Genomic DNA, 13,647 nt, shown 5'->3' with positions numbered 1-13,647 from the left:
ATTTTATTCAGCCTAATCATATTTGTCCATCCCAAGTTTAATAAACTTAACATTAATCAAAAATATCAAGTTGCATAACACAAAAATGCACTCATTATAAAAATGGCCGTAATTACATATATGTAAATTTTAGCAGACAGCAAATAACATTCATGCTTTTTAATAAAGTTTGCACTGAACTTTAGAAAATTTAGAAAGTCACACACTAATAGTCCAAGAAACCTAGGTCAAGAACAAAATCAAAATCAAGTTAAATGAAATTTGCAATGCCATATTTTAAGGGAAATTTTTACACAAAAATCATACCCTCCAAAATGAGAAACACATAAAACCAAACTAGAACCGGATTGTTTCAGAAATGCCTGGACATGAGAATAAAAGTCTGTTAATGTAATTGAAAAACACGAGCATGAAACATCACGGTGCAGAATAGTGCCACAATCTTTCCTTAAGAAAAAGGCAAGTTTTGCTTTATACACCTTCTTAGAGAGGCCTCAAGTAGGTAATTTAGAGATGTGCAAATATGGAATTGCACTTTTTCCGTGAAATTACTAAAGGTTTCACAAAGCAAAATAAACTTTTACAGGATGCTTCAACATAGCTCATGACATGCAGTCGGGCAATACGATGCCACTCTCTCACACAAATTACACAAGGCCATCCATTACAAGCAAAATTCTTGCAGAAACACACTCTGACCTCTCAACCATCAGTCGTTTCTTGTGCCTAAGCCTGCTGGCCTCCCGGATGGCTTCCCACTTCTGTAAATCCGCCTCACTGCACGGACCAGGGGTGAAACTGATGGGAGGCACAGGAGTTCCCATCTTCCAAGATTGGATCTTACGAATCAACATGTCATCTTTCTTCTGCCGATATGAAGGAACTAATACTCTACAGCTATTAATTTTTTCTTTGGATGGGCATGTCCTTTCAAGAACACAGAGAAATTTTGCTTGAATTTCTGGAGGAAGAGTCCAAGGTTCAGGAAAGGGAATTGGTTGGTATCTATCTGGGGCCCCCGACAGAGGCACCTCTTTCTTCTGTGCTGGAATTCGGCGAACAATCATATCATCTTTTTCTAGATCTGGAAGTACAAGTTCACCTTCCCTACACTGAAGAATTATATCTCTCTCTACAGGATCATCCTGCTCAGAAAACCTCCTGAAGTCTTCGAAAGCCCGGAGAACACATGGATTGGCATGGAAAGCCCCAGTCTTTCTGACAAAGAAATCGTCATTCTCTAAGTCAGGATCCAGGGCTGACATCTCAAGGTCACCTCTTCGATACCCTGGTGAATAAGAGAGATTCCTCCTGCATGTTATGAGCCTTGGGCCAGCCGTGGGATCGATTTTGATATTTGTTTCAGAAGACAAGATGTCATCAGAATACGTTTGGAGGGCCTGAAGTAATAAAAACTGACTGAAGCATAGAAAAGAAAAAGGAAGGGAGAATCTCATTAAGTTTGAGGAGAAGAGGTAATTAGGTAGCAGAATAACTAGTCAGTTACTATGGATGAATTATTTTAGGGAGCCATAGGAGAGACTCTTACTTGGAAGAAAGACTAGCATTTAATGTCATCACCTACGACTCTCCTGGATACCATTTAAAGAAACAAGAGCAGAATGTACTTCTCAGGAAAGGTGGCACCATCTAGCCAAATGATGGGGCTAGAATGCAGATAGAGTACACTTCCCTGAGGTACGACAAGACACTCACTTCCACTTCTCCCTCATTCCATGAGCCACAACGACCTAATTCCCATCCCAAAGAACAGCAACGATCTTGAAAAGTTTCAAGAGTTGGTCATGAAGCACAGGTAGTCAGCAGAAATTTAAACAATAAAATGCTGTGAAGCTTATAAAAAACTCTGATGAGACTTTTCTTTGCATTTTCCCACCAGAGTTGCCTGTCCTAGTGTCTGTCTAAAAGTAATTTCCTTTCTCCACCTCTCCATGCATAGCACGATTGTAAAATTAGGTCAACTTTCCCGAAAGCCCTTTAAATGATTTTCCAAAAGAAATGACTATGTTACATGTAATTCTAGACTCTCTTATACATTATTGTGCTAAAGAAGAATATTTAATCCTATAGACTTCCAAGCTTACATGCCTGCACAGAAAGCAGTATGTTATACATTATGCTCTTATACTAAATATTAAGTGATAAGCTTTCATGATTCAGCACATCACGGTCAGAGGTTAATGTAGCAGCAGAAGCTGGCGTGGATGGGTATCATAGGCCAGACTTGAGCAGGAAGGCTCATGCAGACAGGTACACCTGGGCTCGTCCGAAGCGCCACTAGTTCTCCCGGCTGCATGGGTGTTCCGTGAGTTTCTGGCCTGTTTGGTAGCTAATTCCATCAAGAGTGAAGGTCTTTGGCACTTGCTGTCTAGCCTATGCTCTGCTTTCTGTAGCCTACTAAAAATGGCGGAGCCTGAATCCTCATCCTCAGAGTCTGAATTCCTCCTACTGTGCAGTGAGGCAGAGAAAGGAAGGAGAGAAAGAAGACAACAAAGAATTGGAGAAAAATATAACTAAATCTAATGACAAGCTATGACTATGTATTTAAAAGAAGGCTTTTTTAAGATCGAGATCCTAAAGTTTACATTTAAACAGCATTATTTCTTTATTTATTTTATTTTATTTTTTTAATTTTATTTTAGTTACAGAAGTTCCACAGATGTTGGAAGGAAATGAACCTGTCTCTTTCCTAAAAAGCACACATAGCATGACCCAGCCAGGGTACTGAACGAACACTGGAATGACAGAAACATGGACAAAGACAAACCTGAATCCCTGAAATTCCTTATACCATGGTTTATAAGTTTCTCTTTTTATTCTTTTCCAGTTCACATCTTCTGGGATCCAACATTTGGGAAGAAACTGATCAAAAGCGTTCCCTGGGTTTGGCATGATTGGACTTAGCTTTCGCACATAAAGATCATCCTTTACAATGTTGGGTATGCTTGCCTTTTCTTCTTCCTCTTCCAAGTAACAAGAGGAATTTGAAGTTTCATGTACTGTTGGCCAGTTCTTCACATTTGTGCTCCAAGTTCTCCTCTCGTTACTGTTCAAAACACCCAACCAGTTAACATAATGCATGAGCAATTTGTGACACAGAACACAAAAGGCATGCTTTCTGGCCCACAAAATTTACACCACTGTGAATGAAGCAAATTAATTTCCTTTCTCATCATTACAGCTCCTAGAACAAAGTTAAGGCATTATAATAGTATCTCGTTTACTTAGAGACTAGCTTATACACAAGGGCCAAAGATAATTATGTGATAAAAGAGACAAATTGCAAACAATTTGAGATGTTATTTTATGCATTAAAATCAACGGAATAGACATTTGGGTCCAAGAGAAATTTTTCTGACCTCATCGGTTTGTATAGCCTGGTGGCTACTGTGTCAGTAGGAGAAAATATTTGTGAATAAGAGGAGAGAGAGTTTTTGAGATGAAATTCCCCAGCCCCTTTTTCACTTAAAATCTACAATTGACTAAGTCATCCAAAACTACATCAGGCAATATTCGTTCATCCTCGGCGTCCGATTCACTTTCAGAACTGCATACCTCCTTCTGATAGGAAGCTGGATTTGAAAAGTCCCATTCTGCTCTGCTAATTTTATTCAAAATTAAAGGATTGTTTTTGTGTCCACTGAGATCAATCAACACAGAAAAACAAAAGGAAAAGAACAACACAGCAGAGCTCACAATGAACAATATAAGTCATCCGGTAAGCTAAAAAGATACCAATTAGTCTAAAGGCATGCATTTAAAAACAGAATAGGCAAATCATATGCTAATTTTCTAAAATGAAATAAAATATCTTCAAGACATGTGTGACTAAAAATATAGGTAAGAAAAAAATGTTTCTATTAATGAAGTTTAATATATTTTAATCTATAAAATACATTTTAAGAACTACTCCTTGTACCACGTTTAAACATCCCGGCAAATTCTCAAGTACAGCAGATTTTAAAACTCAATAATCGAATATCACATGGCAGTACCTTGGAAATGTTCCATCTGCTTCTGCACAGACAGGGCTTGCCCAGCTTCTTCTATTATCCTCATTTCTGTCCGGCTTCTTCTTCCTCAAGGGTGCCGGCACGTAGGACGGCTGTCTACTTTTGTTGGGTAAAAAACGATTGAATGGTAAAGCAGACTTTGGTTCAATGGATGAAATCCTTCGATAGGACATATCATCTTTATTATGATCCTGCATTTTGAATGTAAATTCAGAATCTGTGTCACTTTCGCAACCTAGAAAAGAGGCACAAGAATTTTCTTTACTCTCCAGATTACTCCTCTAACTGAAACCTTCACAGCATGCCTGCTTTGTTTTTCCCTTGAAAACTCAGTGCTCTACTGCTAACTGCGGGGAATATTTTTAGAAATTTGTCATGAAGTTGTGATAAGATCCATTAGGAGGAACTTGCTTTGCATACTGGAGGAGCGTACAGTACATTCTTTTACTCTTGCATATTCTAAGCAGAAAAAGTACTAATTTATAGCCAAACCACTGTTCCTCTCGATCTTCCTTATCCCATAGTTTCTCATAAAACTTGTTGATGGAATACATGGGAACAAAACCTAGCAAATGAGTTAAGGACACTTAAATAAGATATAAAAGTAATTCTAAGGAAACTAATTTAAAATGAAGCATGCAGCCACCTAAAGTATCCATGAGGCAAGAAATAAGGGAGGACATAGAGAAGAAAAAACACAAGATCTCAAAGAGTTTGGTAGAGCCATTTGAGACCCCTATAAGCAAGAATCACACATTAGATACGAGCTTGGACCAAAAGACTTCTAAAGTCCCAAAAGAATTTAGAGTCTAATACCTAAGTGAGAACACAGAAGTCAAGGCTCTTTCTGAGGGTGGCCATGGAAATCATATTTTTGATACAAAGTCATTTAAATACAAATTCAAGAGAATACACTTGGATACCCCTCAAGTTCAGAATGATCCAAATCCACTGTCTTAAAAATAAATAAATAAATAAATGTGCTCTTTTAAAGACACTGGAAGAAAAGTGTACACTACTATAGATCCAAGCTGAGTTGCCTCACTTTTCTGCCCTTTTTTCCCTCCTGCCTCTGTGCATTTTAAAGAAAGTAGGGGAATATGGCTTGCTCCCCACCCAGGGCTTTCTGAGGCTGGCTGTGCGAAGTATGTGAGTCCCTGAGAGCTGCAGGTTCCCAGCACAGAGAGCACCTGCGGGGTTAACCTGAGCTAAAAGCTTTCTTGCCTCCTCCCTCCTGCTTGGCAGGAATCTACAGTAAATAACACTGAGAATAGCCTATGGGAAGTGGATAACAGACAGCTGAGACCATGAGACCAAAAAGGGTAAAGGACATGCACAGTGAAAAGGAAGAAAGTATAAGCAGCTAAAGCCAGGAGGATTTATAGTCAATAATCTGGTGTTTTGTTTGTTTTTACCACGTCCTAAGTAAACGGTACATTTTTTAGAAATAAGAAAAATGTCTTAATTCTTGCTAAAATTTGTACATGTAAAATCTTAAATACACAGAGAGATTGTTTCACTTTAGAATCTTTCCCCATTTTTATTGAGAAATAATTGACATACGACACTGTATGTTTAAGGTGTACGGTATGATTTGACTTACATATATTGTGAAATGATTACCACAATAAGTTTAGTTAATATCCATCATTTCTCATATAGATGGAAAAAAAGAAAAAAATTTCCTTGTGATGAGAACTCTTAGAATCTTTCTTCACTTTCAGAACCCCCGCATAATAGTGTTAACTATAGTCATGTCGTATGTTGCATGAATTTTTAAAGTTAATTTTTTTTATTTTTGAGTCTAGTACAGTAGTACCCTATAGAGTAGGCAAATATTCTTGACATGAGAGGTTTCACATAAAACTAAGGAATTTGACTTTGCAATTCTGTTAACATAAAAATATTATCTTAAGCTGTGCTGATCATCAATTATGGACTGTTACTTGGCAGGTAGCAGAATTTTAATGTATTTATCACACACACAAAAAAAGAAGGCTTATCATCCTGTAGGCCCTTAGGTTTTCTTTTTTCATCCCTTAGTTGTGATTACCAAGTCTTCACATTTACACTTTTAATTAAATTTATTGGGTGACACTGGTTAATAAAATCATATAGGTTTCAAGTGTACGATTCAATAAAACATCATACGCATATTGTATTGTGTGTTCACCACCCAAAGTAAAATTTCCTTCTGTCACCATTTATTTGACCACTTTTACCCCTATCTACCACTCCTCTCTCCCCTTTACTCTGGTTAAACAAGGCCTGTAACTCTTTTCCTAAGATCAGGAAGCAGTGTGACAGTGGCCCTCTGCTTTTCATCACATGTACCAGGCACCTAGTCCAATGAGTATCTGAGAAGACTTCAATTCCACACCACTGGACCACTGCACATTCCTACAATGCATCAATCTTTTTTCCTTCTATTCTTTGTTAGCTAGATATAAATTTAAACACTGAATGTTTTAGGTTCTTCGGTCAGAACAAAGTAATGTAAAATGGGTTGAAAATTTCAGCCTCTGTTTTTACAGCTTTAATCACTTATATGAATTATAAAATCAGATTCATAATAGTCATCTAGGCTATAAAAGTGTCACACCTAGATAGCCGAAAGCCAACAAATACAGTGGTCATTAAAAAGGTTTACTCTTAAATATCCATTTACTTTTTTTTGTTAATTTTGAAATGCCACTATTACAAAAGCTCAAGAATTTTTTGTGTGTATGACAATGTTTAACAATTTTCTTGCTGATTTTTATTTTTGGAAGACAAGTTCCTTGTACATTACATTAAATTTATGTAGATTTACTTAAAAGCAACAAATAAAGATTGAATTATAATTAATGATGTGCATGCTAAAGCATTTATGACAAGTGTAATGTACTCTGAAATGCCTCAAAAAATAAGATGAATAAATTAATGCATAGAGAGAGAGGGGTAGGTATGTGACGAAGCAAGCACAGTAAAATGTCATGGTAGAACCAGGTGGTGTGTACATGGTATGGTGTTCACTGTAAAATTCTTCCAACTTTGATGATGTTTGAAATTTTTTTATAATAAAAACATTAGAGAAAACATTTAATATTAAATGTAATAATGAAATTAAATAAAATAATAATGAAAATAAACAGGCAAAATTCATAACAGTCTAGCACAAACTCACAAGCAGAACTCTCAATTTTTTTCACATTGATGGTAGAAGTACAGAAATATCTGAAGCAATTCTACTCATGGTTTTGACTTGACTAAATTTGAATTGCTAGAGGTATACAGTCAGAAATTTCTGACACCACTCAACGACCACAGGCATAAGATGCATTGAGTAACTAATATAACCGTAATACCGGTATTTTAAAAGAAGGCTCCTCCCCCACACAGAATGACTTTCATTAACATGTTCCTTCCGTACTTAACTCTAAGCTGGGTTAGCTCTGACTCTGACAGAATCAAAAGGTATTTTCTAACACCACGCTAGTATTGTTACTTAACCAAAGTTTAGCATTATACATCATGAAAGGTATCAATCATTTCTTCTCTTAGAGATCATTAAAAAGATGTTTTTGTCTTTTTTTTCCTTGAGAATATTTTGTTGTTGTTGTTTTTTAAGAAAAGGTAAAAGGAAAGAAAATAACTCAGGAACTAGAACAGACTTTTTAGAGTCTTTTTTTTTTTTTAATTAGATGGACCAATTAATAGGTCTCATAGGCATAGATTATTAAAACTGAATCTGGAGAGAAAATAATCAAAATACATTAATACTGATAAAACAAGTCGCAGTTAACTGTGTCCTCTCCAGTCTTCTCTAAAATTAGGAAAGAAAAAAAAAGAAGAAGCAAAACCATCACCCCTCTACTGGTGATACAGTGAGGAAGGAAAATCAAAAACAGAAAACAATTACACTTTGGTCTCTATGAAAATCCACTTCTTGGTGAAATTTTGACCTCAATAGTTTTCACCCCATTTTTCTACTCTTATTCCCAATTTTCTGTTATTATGCAAACAAATAAAAATACACTGACAGTCAAAAATGTAACTCACCTTCACGTCCACCCCTTAGCGTGATATCAGAGGAGCAGCTTGTAAATGACCTAGACCCCAAAGAGTCCAAGCTTTCAAATGAATCTTCTCTCTGATGGTTGCCTGGAGGAGCAGGAAATTCACCCCTTTCAGCGCACCAGATGTCACCGTAACCACTGTCCCTGCCACTTCTTTTCAGGCAGCTAGACTCTTCAAGGGCCTAAAAACGTATTTTTTTAAAGAGTAGTAAGTTAGCATAAGATTCCAAAAATGTTTGTTTGCATAGCTCACGTTGTGCTTCATTTGATAGGTGGCAATGAGATTTCCTGTTTAAAAAAAATCTGATTTTAAAAAATCAGAAAATCGTCTACAACAATGCTACCCTGAGCAAGCCTGATCCCATCTGATCTCAGAAGCTAACCAGGGTCGGGACTGGTTAGTACTTAGATGGAAGACGATCTAGGAAGACCAGGTACTTTAGGTGTAAAAAATAAAAATAAATCAGAAAATAAATCTGTTTTCCCACAAGTGATACTTGGCACTCATGTAACAATAAGGAGGTATTCAGTATTCTTAATAAAGTAGCACGGTCTATTTGAAAATAAGGAAGGGGGGACATTTTAATAAGAAAACCTTCTAATTAGATTATTCAAATGCTGAAATCGATGATTATCTATCTACAGTTATCTGGCAATAAATATGAACGGAGTCAAAAAGAAAAACCAACCTTAACTTTGTTATCCAAAAGAAGATAACAAATTATATTCATTCGGCCTACTTCTAGGAAATATTTGGGGTGATGTATATTAAACAAAAATCACAGCTGTGAAAGTTCATTAACAAAAGATTTAAAAAAGCGAGGGGCAAATACAGCAGGAATACATGGCAAAGATTTATTTATTTTTACTGATTATGAAACCTAGATCTGAACCAAGGAAAGCAAACTTGTTTGCCGACATACAAATATTTTCCTGGGATCTAAATAAATATTTGTTTGGCTCAGATATATAGAAATATGGCAAATGTCATTAACCACAGGTTTCTAAATCAGATAGAATTTAACTCAAAGGTGTTTTTAACTGACATTCCTCTATGAAAGTAAATAGCAAAATACAACTAAACTTTTTAAAATTAGGATTTAAGTTACATTTATAAAGCCCTTAGCACAGTCCTTATACATGGTAAAAATCAGTGAATAGCTCCTATAATTTTTTTAATATGGTGAATGTAATTCATTCTAGTAAAACCCAGGAATGCTACTTTTAGGTGAGCTTACTAATACAGAGACAGTTTGAAGAACCTAGGAATGCCTAACAAACAAATATAACATGTGAACCTTGATTGAATCACGATTCACAAGAAAAGCTATGAAACAAAGTTGGGAGATAACTGGGAAATTCTGAATATAGATTGAATATTAGATCATAGAGAATATTTATGAATTTTCTTCAGTATAATAGATATCATGGCTACATGGAAGAATCTCCATATACCAATAAACAAACGAACAAATATCTTACTTTTAAAAAACACTTATTATTAAGGGGTGAGACCTCTGCAATTTACCTTGAAATGATTAAGTAAATAAAACATGGATGAATAGATAGATGTATAAAGTCAATATGGAAAAATTTTAATAACTGAATAATGCATAACTGGCTATTTGTTATACTATTCCATCGACTTTTAATTATGACCATTCTCAACATATGAACAAGTTGACAAAAGAATGTTTACAATGAATAATCAGCAGCTGTCTCGGGCATACTTTTGGCTAAGATCAGATCTGTCAATTCGTAGTTGAATTGTTTGACAAGTGTTTGAAGCACCAATAAGGTCTAGCAGATTTATGTGAGGTTTTATATGCTTTAGATGCCAGACACCCTGGTGTTAGAGTTGACGTCTGCCATGACAATGTAAGCGCCTACCTTGTACCCTATTTCCAAGCAGATGGGGAAGCTGGGCCTAATATGTCTCAAAATATTAAAAGATCCACCCCCACTCGCAGCCCCACCCCTCTCCGCCAGCTTCAGTGCTAAATGCTAGCAAGAATAAAGGTATCCATGTGGGAAAAAAATGCATTACACACGCGCGCGCGCACACACACACACACACACGCACACACACAAATACACACATATATATATATATATAAAATATTAAGTAAATCTTTTGATCCATCAGGTTTCTTAGATATGTACTTGTTGAAGCTTTAGCGATCTCAACACAAAGAGATGATTTTTTACTATATAAATGTTAGTTATTTATAACAGGTCACACAGTTATAAAAGAACCTGAGTTTGACCCCAATACCTGGTTATTTAGGACTTTACTCTGACAAGTCACTTAGACTAAGTCACCTCCAACTTACAGGATGACAGGTACACCAGCTTACCCCAAGAATATTTTAATTGATATCTCAGATTGGCCATTAAGTATTATCTACTTAAGTAGGAAAGTCTGATGAACACAATGGTTTTGATTTTAACAGAACAGATGCAAAACAAATTATATATTCACACCTCTTGGGGCTATCCCCACTCTATAATAATGGGATGGAACCACGGCTATAGTTTTACCTATCAATTTTTTTTTTAATCTACTCTGATTTTACCTACACTGGTGATAGGAAACAGCCTTTAATTAAGCATTCCCAGCACAAACACTGCGCCAGGATTCTTCAGCCCGAGTCAGACTGCCACAAAAAGAACCAATGGCTGTTAAAAGAACACTAATACAGGAACCAATGCAACCACATTGTTTTTAACTGGATGTTTTCTTAGCTGAAGTAACTAAGGCAAAGCTCTGATCGTGCCCAAAGCCCCCTGCATGTTCCTCCATCAGTCTTACCCTCCTCTACTGCAGTGAACTACCTGCTTGTCTGCTTCCAACAGACAATTGTGCTCTATGAAGATGGGTCACTTGCCTTGTGTGGGTGTTTTCCCAACAGTCGGTACAATGCCTGTGCATGATAGGTAATATCTCAACTATTATCTAAATTAACTGTTTCAAGGAATTTGAATGGAGTGCTATCAACTCTTTACAATTCAAAAATAATAAAAATCAAAAAGGAATACCTGAACTTTCTAGGCCAGGGGTCCCCAACCCCTAGCCACAGATGTTACCAGCCAGTGGACTATTAGGAACCGGGCCACACAGCCACTCGGCAGGTCAGCAAGCGAAGCTTTAGCCGCTCCCCAGTGCTAGCATCACCGCCTCAGTGCCACTTCAGATCATCAGGCATTAGATTCTCATAGGAGCACCGGTCTCTGGTACCAAAAAGTTTGGGGACCACTGTTCCAGGCTATACAATCCCATCTTTCTAAATGTACGTGCCTGGGCTCAGGCAAAACTATTTAACCATCAGGATACTTGTAAAGCAAAGGAACCATTTACATCCTGGTTTAAAATTTCTATCTTCCAATCATGGTAACTAACATCATATCTTTACAATGTGCCAGAGACTAATGCTAAATGCCTTACTGGTATAGTATCATTTAATCATAACAAAAATCCATGGAGTAATTACTAATGATTAAATAGTGATATATTATTGTGACTGTAAATTTTCTTCTGAGCATACTGCAAACTCCCCTAGATAAATATCTCGTTAGAGACGTTAATTTTCCCATTTGGATCTTATAAATGAAGACTTGCCAGAACTATTATCAAACCCGACACTCAATTCTCCTCAAACCACCCTTAAACATTTGTTCAAAAGCTGCAACATTGATTCCAGAATATAAAGGACTAAAAATGTGTTTAAAACAAAGGATTCTAACTCTGAAAAACCTTATCATGGTTCATGTAACAGCATTTATTACTCTTTGGGGGACAAAAATGGTATAGTAGAATCATGGGGATATTGAAGCATAGCCATTAAAGATAATCATCCATGACAAAAAGACATTAAGATGAAGAATTTGAGTAGCTTCCACACATTTTAATAGTCCTGAAGCACCTTTCTACTGCAGATCAAATTCATAATGAGTCTAGAGAGTTAAGTTATACAAAGTTTTTATGAACGAAAACGAATGAGCATGTCACCAAGTTACCTAAAATTAAGAGATAAATACCTACACCTGTAAACTATACCCTGGAAACTGGTCTGAAATAGACTCACTCACTGCCTGGTGGTGGCATACAAAGCCAGCAAATGAGTAACAACTCTCTCTACCCAGCCCAGTTTAGACCAGAGCAAAGACAGACCATCAATGCTGCTATATTTGCTATAGAGGAGAAAAATGAAGAGAAGCACAAAGAAAACAGAAAAGGGGGAAGGAAGAGGAGGAGAACGTAATGTTAGTTAGAGTAGTCGTCTCATACAGATGTCGTTTCCTTACCTTAGTCAGAGCTTGTCCTAAAAGATTCTCAAACGCTTTCAAATTAAGATATGGACCATTATAGTAAGGGTTACTTTGTGCTTTTCTTCCCAGCCAGTACAACGTTATCAAAACCTTTAAAACAAATTCCATGAAACAAAAAGATCAATCTATTTATAGCAACTGATTGCAAGTTCAAACGCAAGTGAGCATTCTAGATAAAAGATATCATATCTATCTATGGCTGAAAGTAGATTTTTTTAAATTTTAGGAAGGAGAAGGGTCATTAAAAATGTTACTTAGTCTTCCTAGATTTCTGTCTCTTGAGCACATTCTCAAACCAAAAGCCCAGATCCCAGCAGTTATTCATGCATTCTACTAGTATATGTGAAGACAGAAAAACTTTAAGAGACACTTAAAAGTAATAATTCTCAGCTTCTTTAAGGATATTGAGCTCTTCTGTTTTTAATAAACTGTCATATTTTTAGAAATTTTTCTAATACATGTAGACTGTTATCGTATAAGTCTACACTGAGCAAATACCCAGAGTTCTTAACATTCAGTGTTTTTCCTTCAAGTCTGATTTGGTGGTTTCTGACTTACTCTCCTAAAAATCCTAAAGTGTGTTCATTTGCCTTTACCACATTACTAACATGCAAGGAACCACTACGTTTAATTTGTCCTCTTATTACCATGAAGACAGAAAAATATATATTTTAACCATATTTAAACATATTTAGAGTTTGTGACTGGTTGGTTTCTAGCACAAATTCTATTAGAAAAAGGATACAGAGTATGCCAGATATTTTTAGATCTCACTGCCTTATTACAGAGAAAGTAAAAAACCATTTATAATATTACATTAAATATATCTTACATTTTTCACTCTCCTGTCAGTCTCTTCTTGCCTATAAAGAAAAAAGAAGAAATATCCATTAATATCTATGAACCTAAATTATTAACTATCAACTAGAAACTCATTTTTATTCTAAAGTTCTATGAATATTAATACTACCTGGTATTAGACTGCATATTATCCCTCAGAAGAATTTTTCCATATTCACTGATTTCATGAAATATAATGGACAATAAAAGTTTTCTATAAAAGGTTGTATTTTTCTCATTACTTTATTCATTACAGTCTGATTTTTAAAATGCATTATTTGCATTTTTTGTATTTATTGTAAATAATTTTTAAATTCAATCAAAAAGGGAAAAAGTGTGCTTGTGGCAGAAAAAAAATCAAGAAACAGGAAAGGAAAAAAAGGCAG

General features: G+C 35.9%; 1 protein-coding gene across 24 annotated transcripts in view; it reads right to left on the bottom strand.

Moving 5' to 3' along the window:
- Positions 1-13,647, bottom strand: part of LMO7 (LIM domain 7) — a 181,765-nt gene that overhangs the window by 46,203 nt on the left and 121,915 nt on the right. For 19 of the 24 annotated variants that reach the window (XM_039886866.1, XM_039886879.1, XM_039886885.1 and 16 more), the window contains 6 exons: positions 13,254-13,284; positions 12,398-12,511; positions 8,076-8,274; positions 4,017-4,269; positions 2,789-3,067; positions 700-1,419 (listed from right to left, as the gene is read on the bottom strand). In XM_039886866.1, the coding sequence (XP_039742800.1) occupies positions 700-1,419; positions 2,789-3,067; positions 4,017-4,269; positions 8,076-8,274; positions 12,398-12,511; positions 13,254-13,284 (1,596 nt within the window). The remainder of the gene's footprint in view (positions 1-699; positions 1,420-2,788; positions 3,068-4,016; positions 4,270-8,075; positions 8,275-12,397; positions 12,512-13,253; positions 13,285-13,647) is intronic. The other 5 variants (XM_039886889.1, XM_039886891.1, XM_039886887.1 and 2 more) reach the window with 2 other exon arrangements.

Source organism: Pteropus medius, unplaced genomic scaffold (genome assembly GCF_902729225.1).
Source record: "Pteropus medius unplaced genomic scaffold, Ma_sr-lr_union100, whole genome shotgun sequence".
In the NCBI taxonomy this organism is placed as follows: domain Eukaryota; kingdom Metazoa; phylum Chordata; class Mammalia; order Chiroptera; family Pteropodidae; genus Pteropus; species Pteropus medius.
The sequence above is the reverse complement of the archived record's forward strand: the minus strand, read 5'-3'. Positions and strand labels throughout refer to the sequence as shown.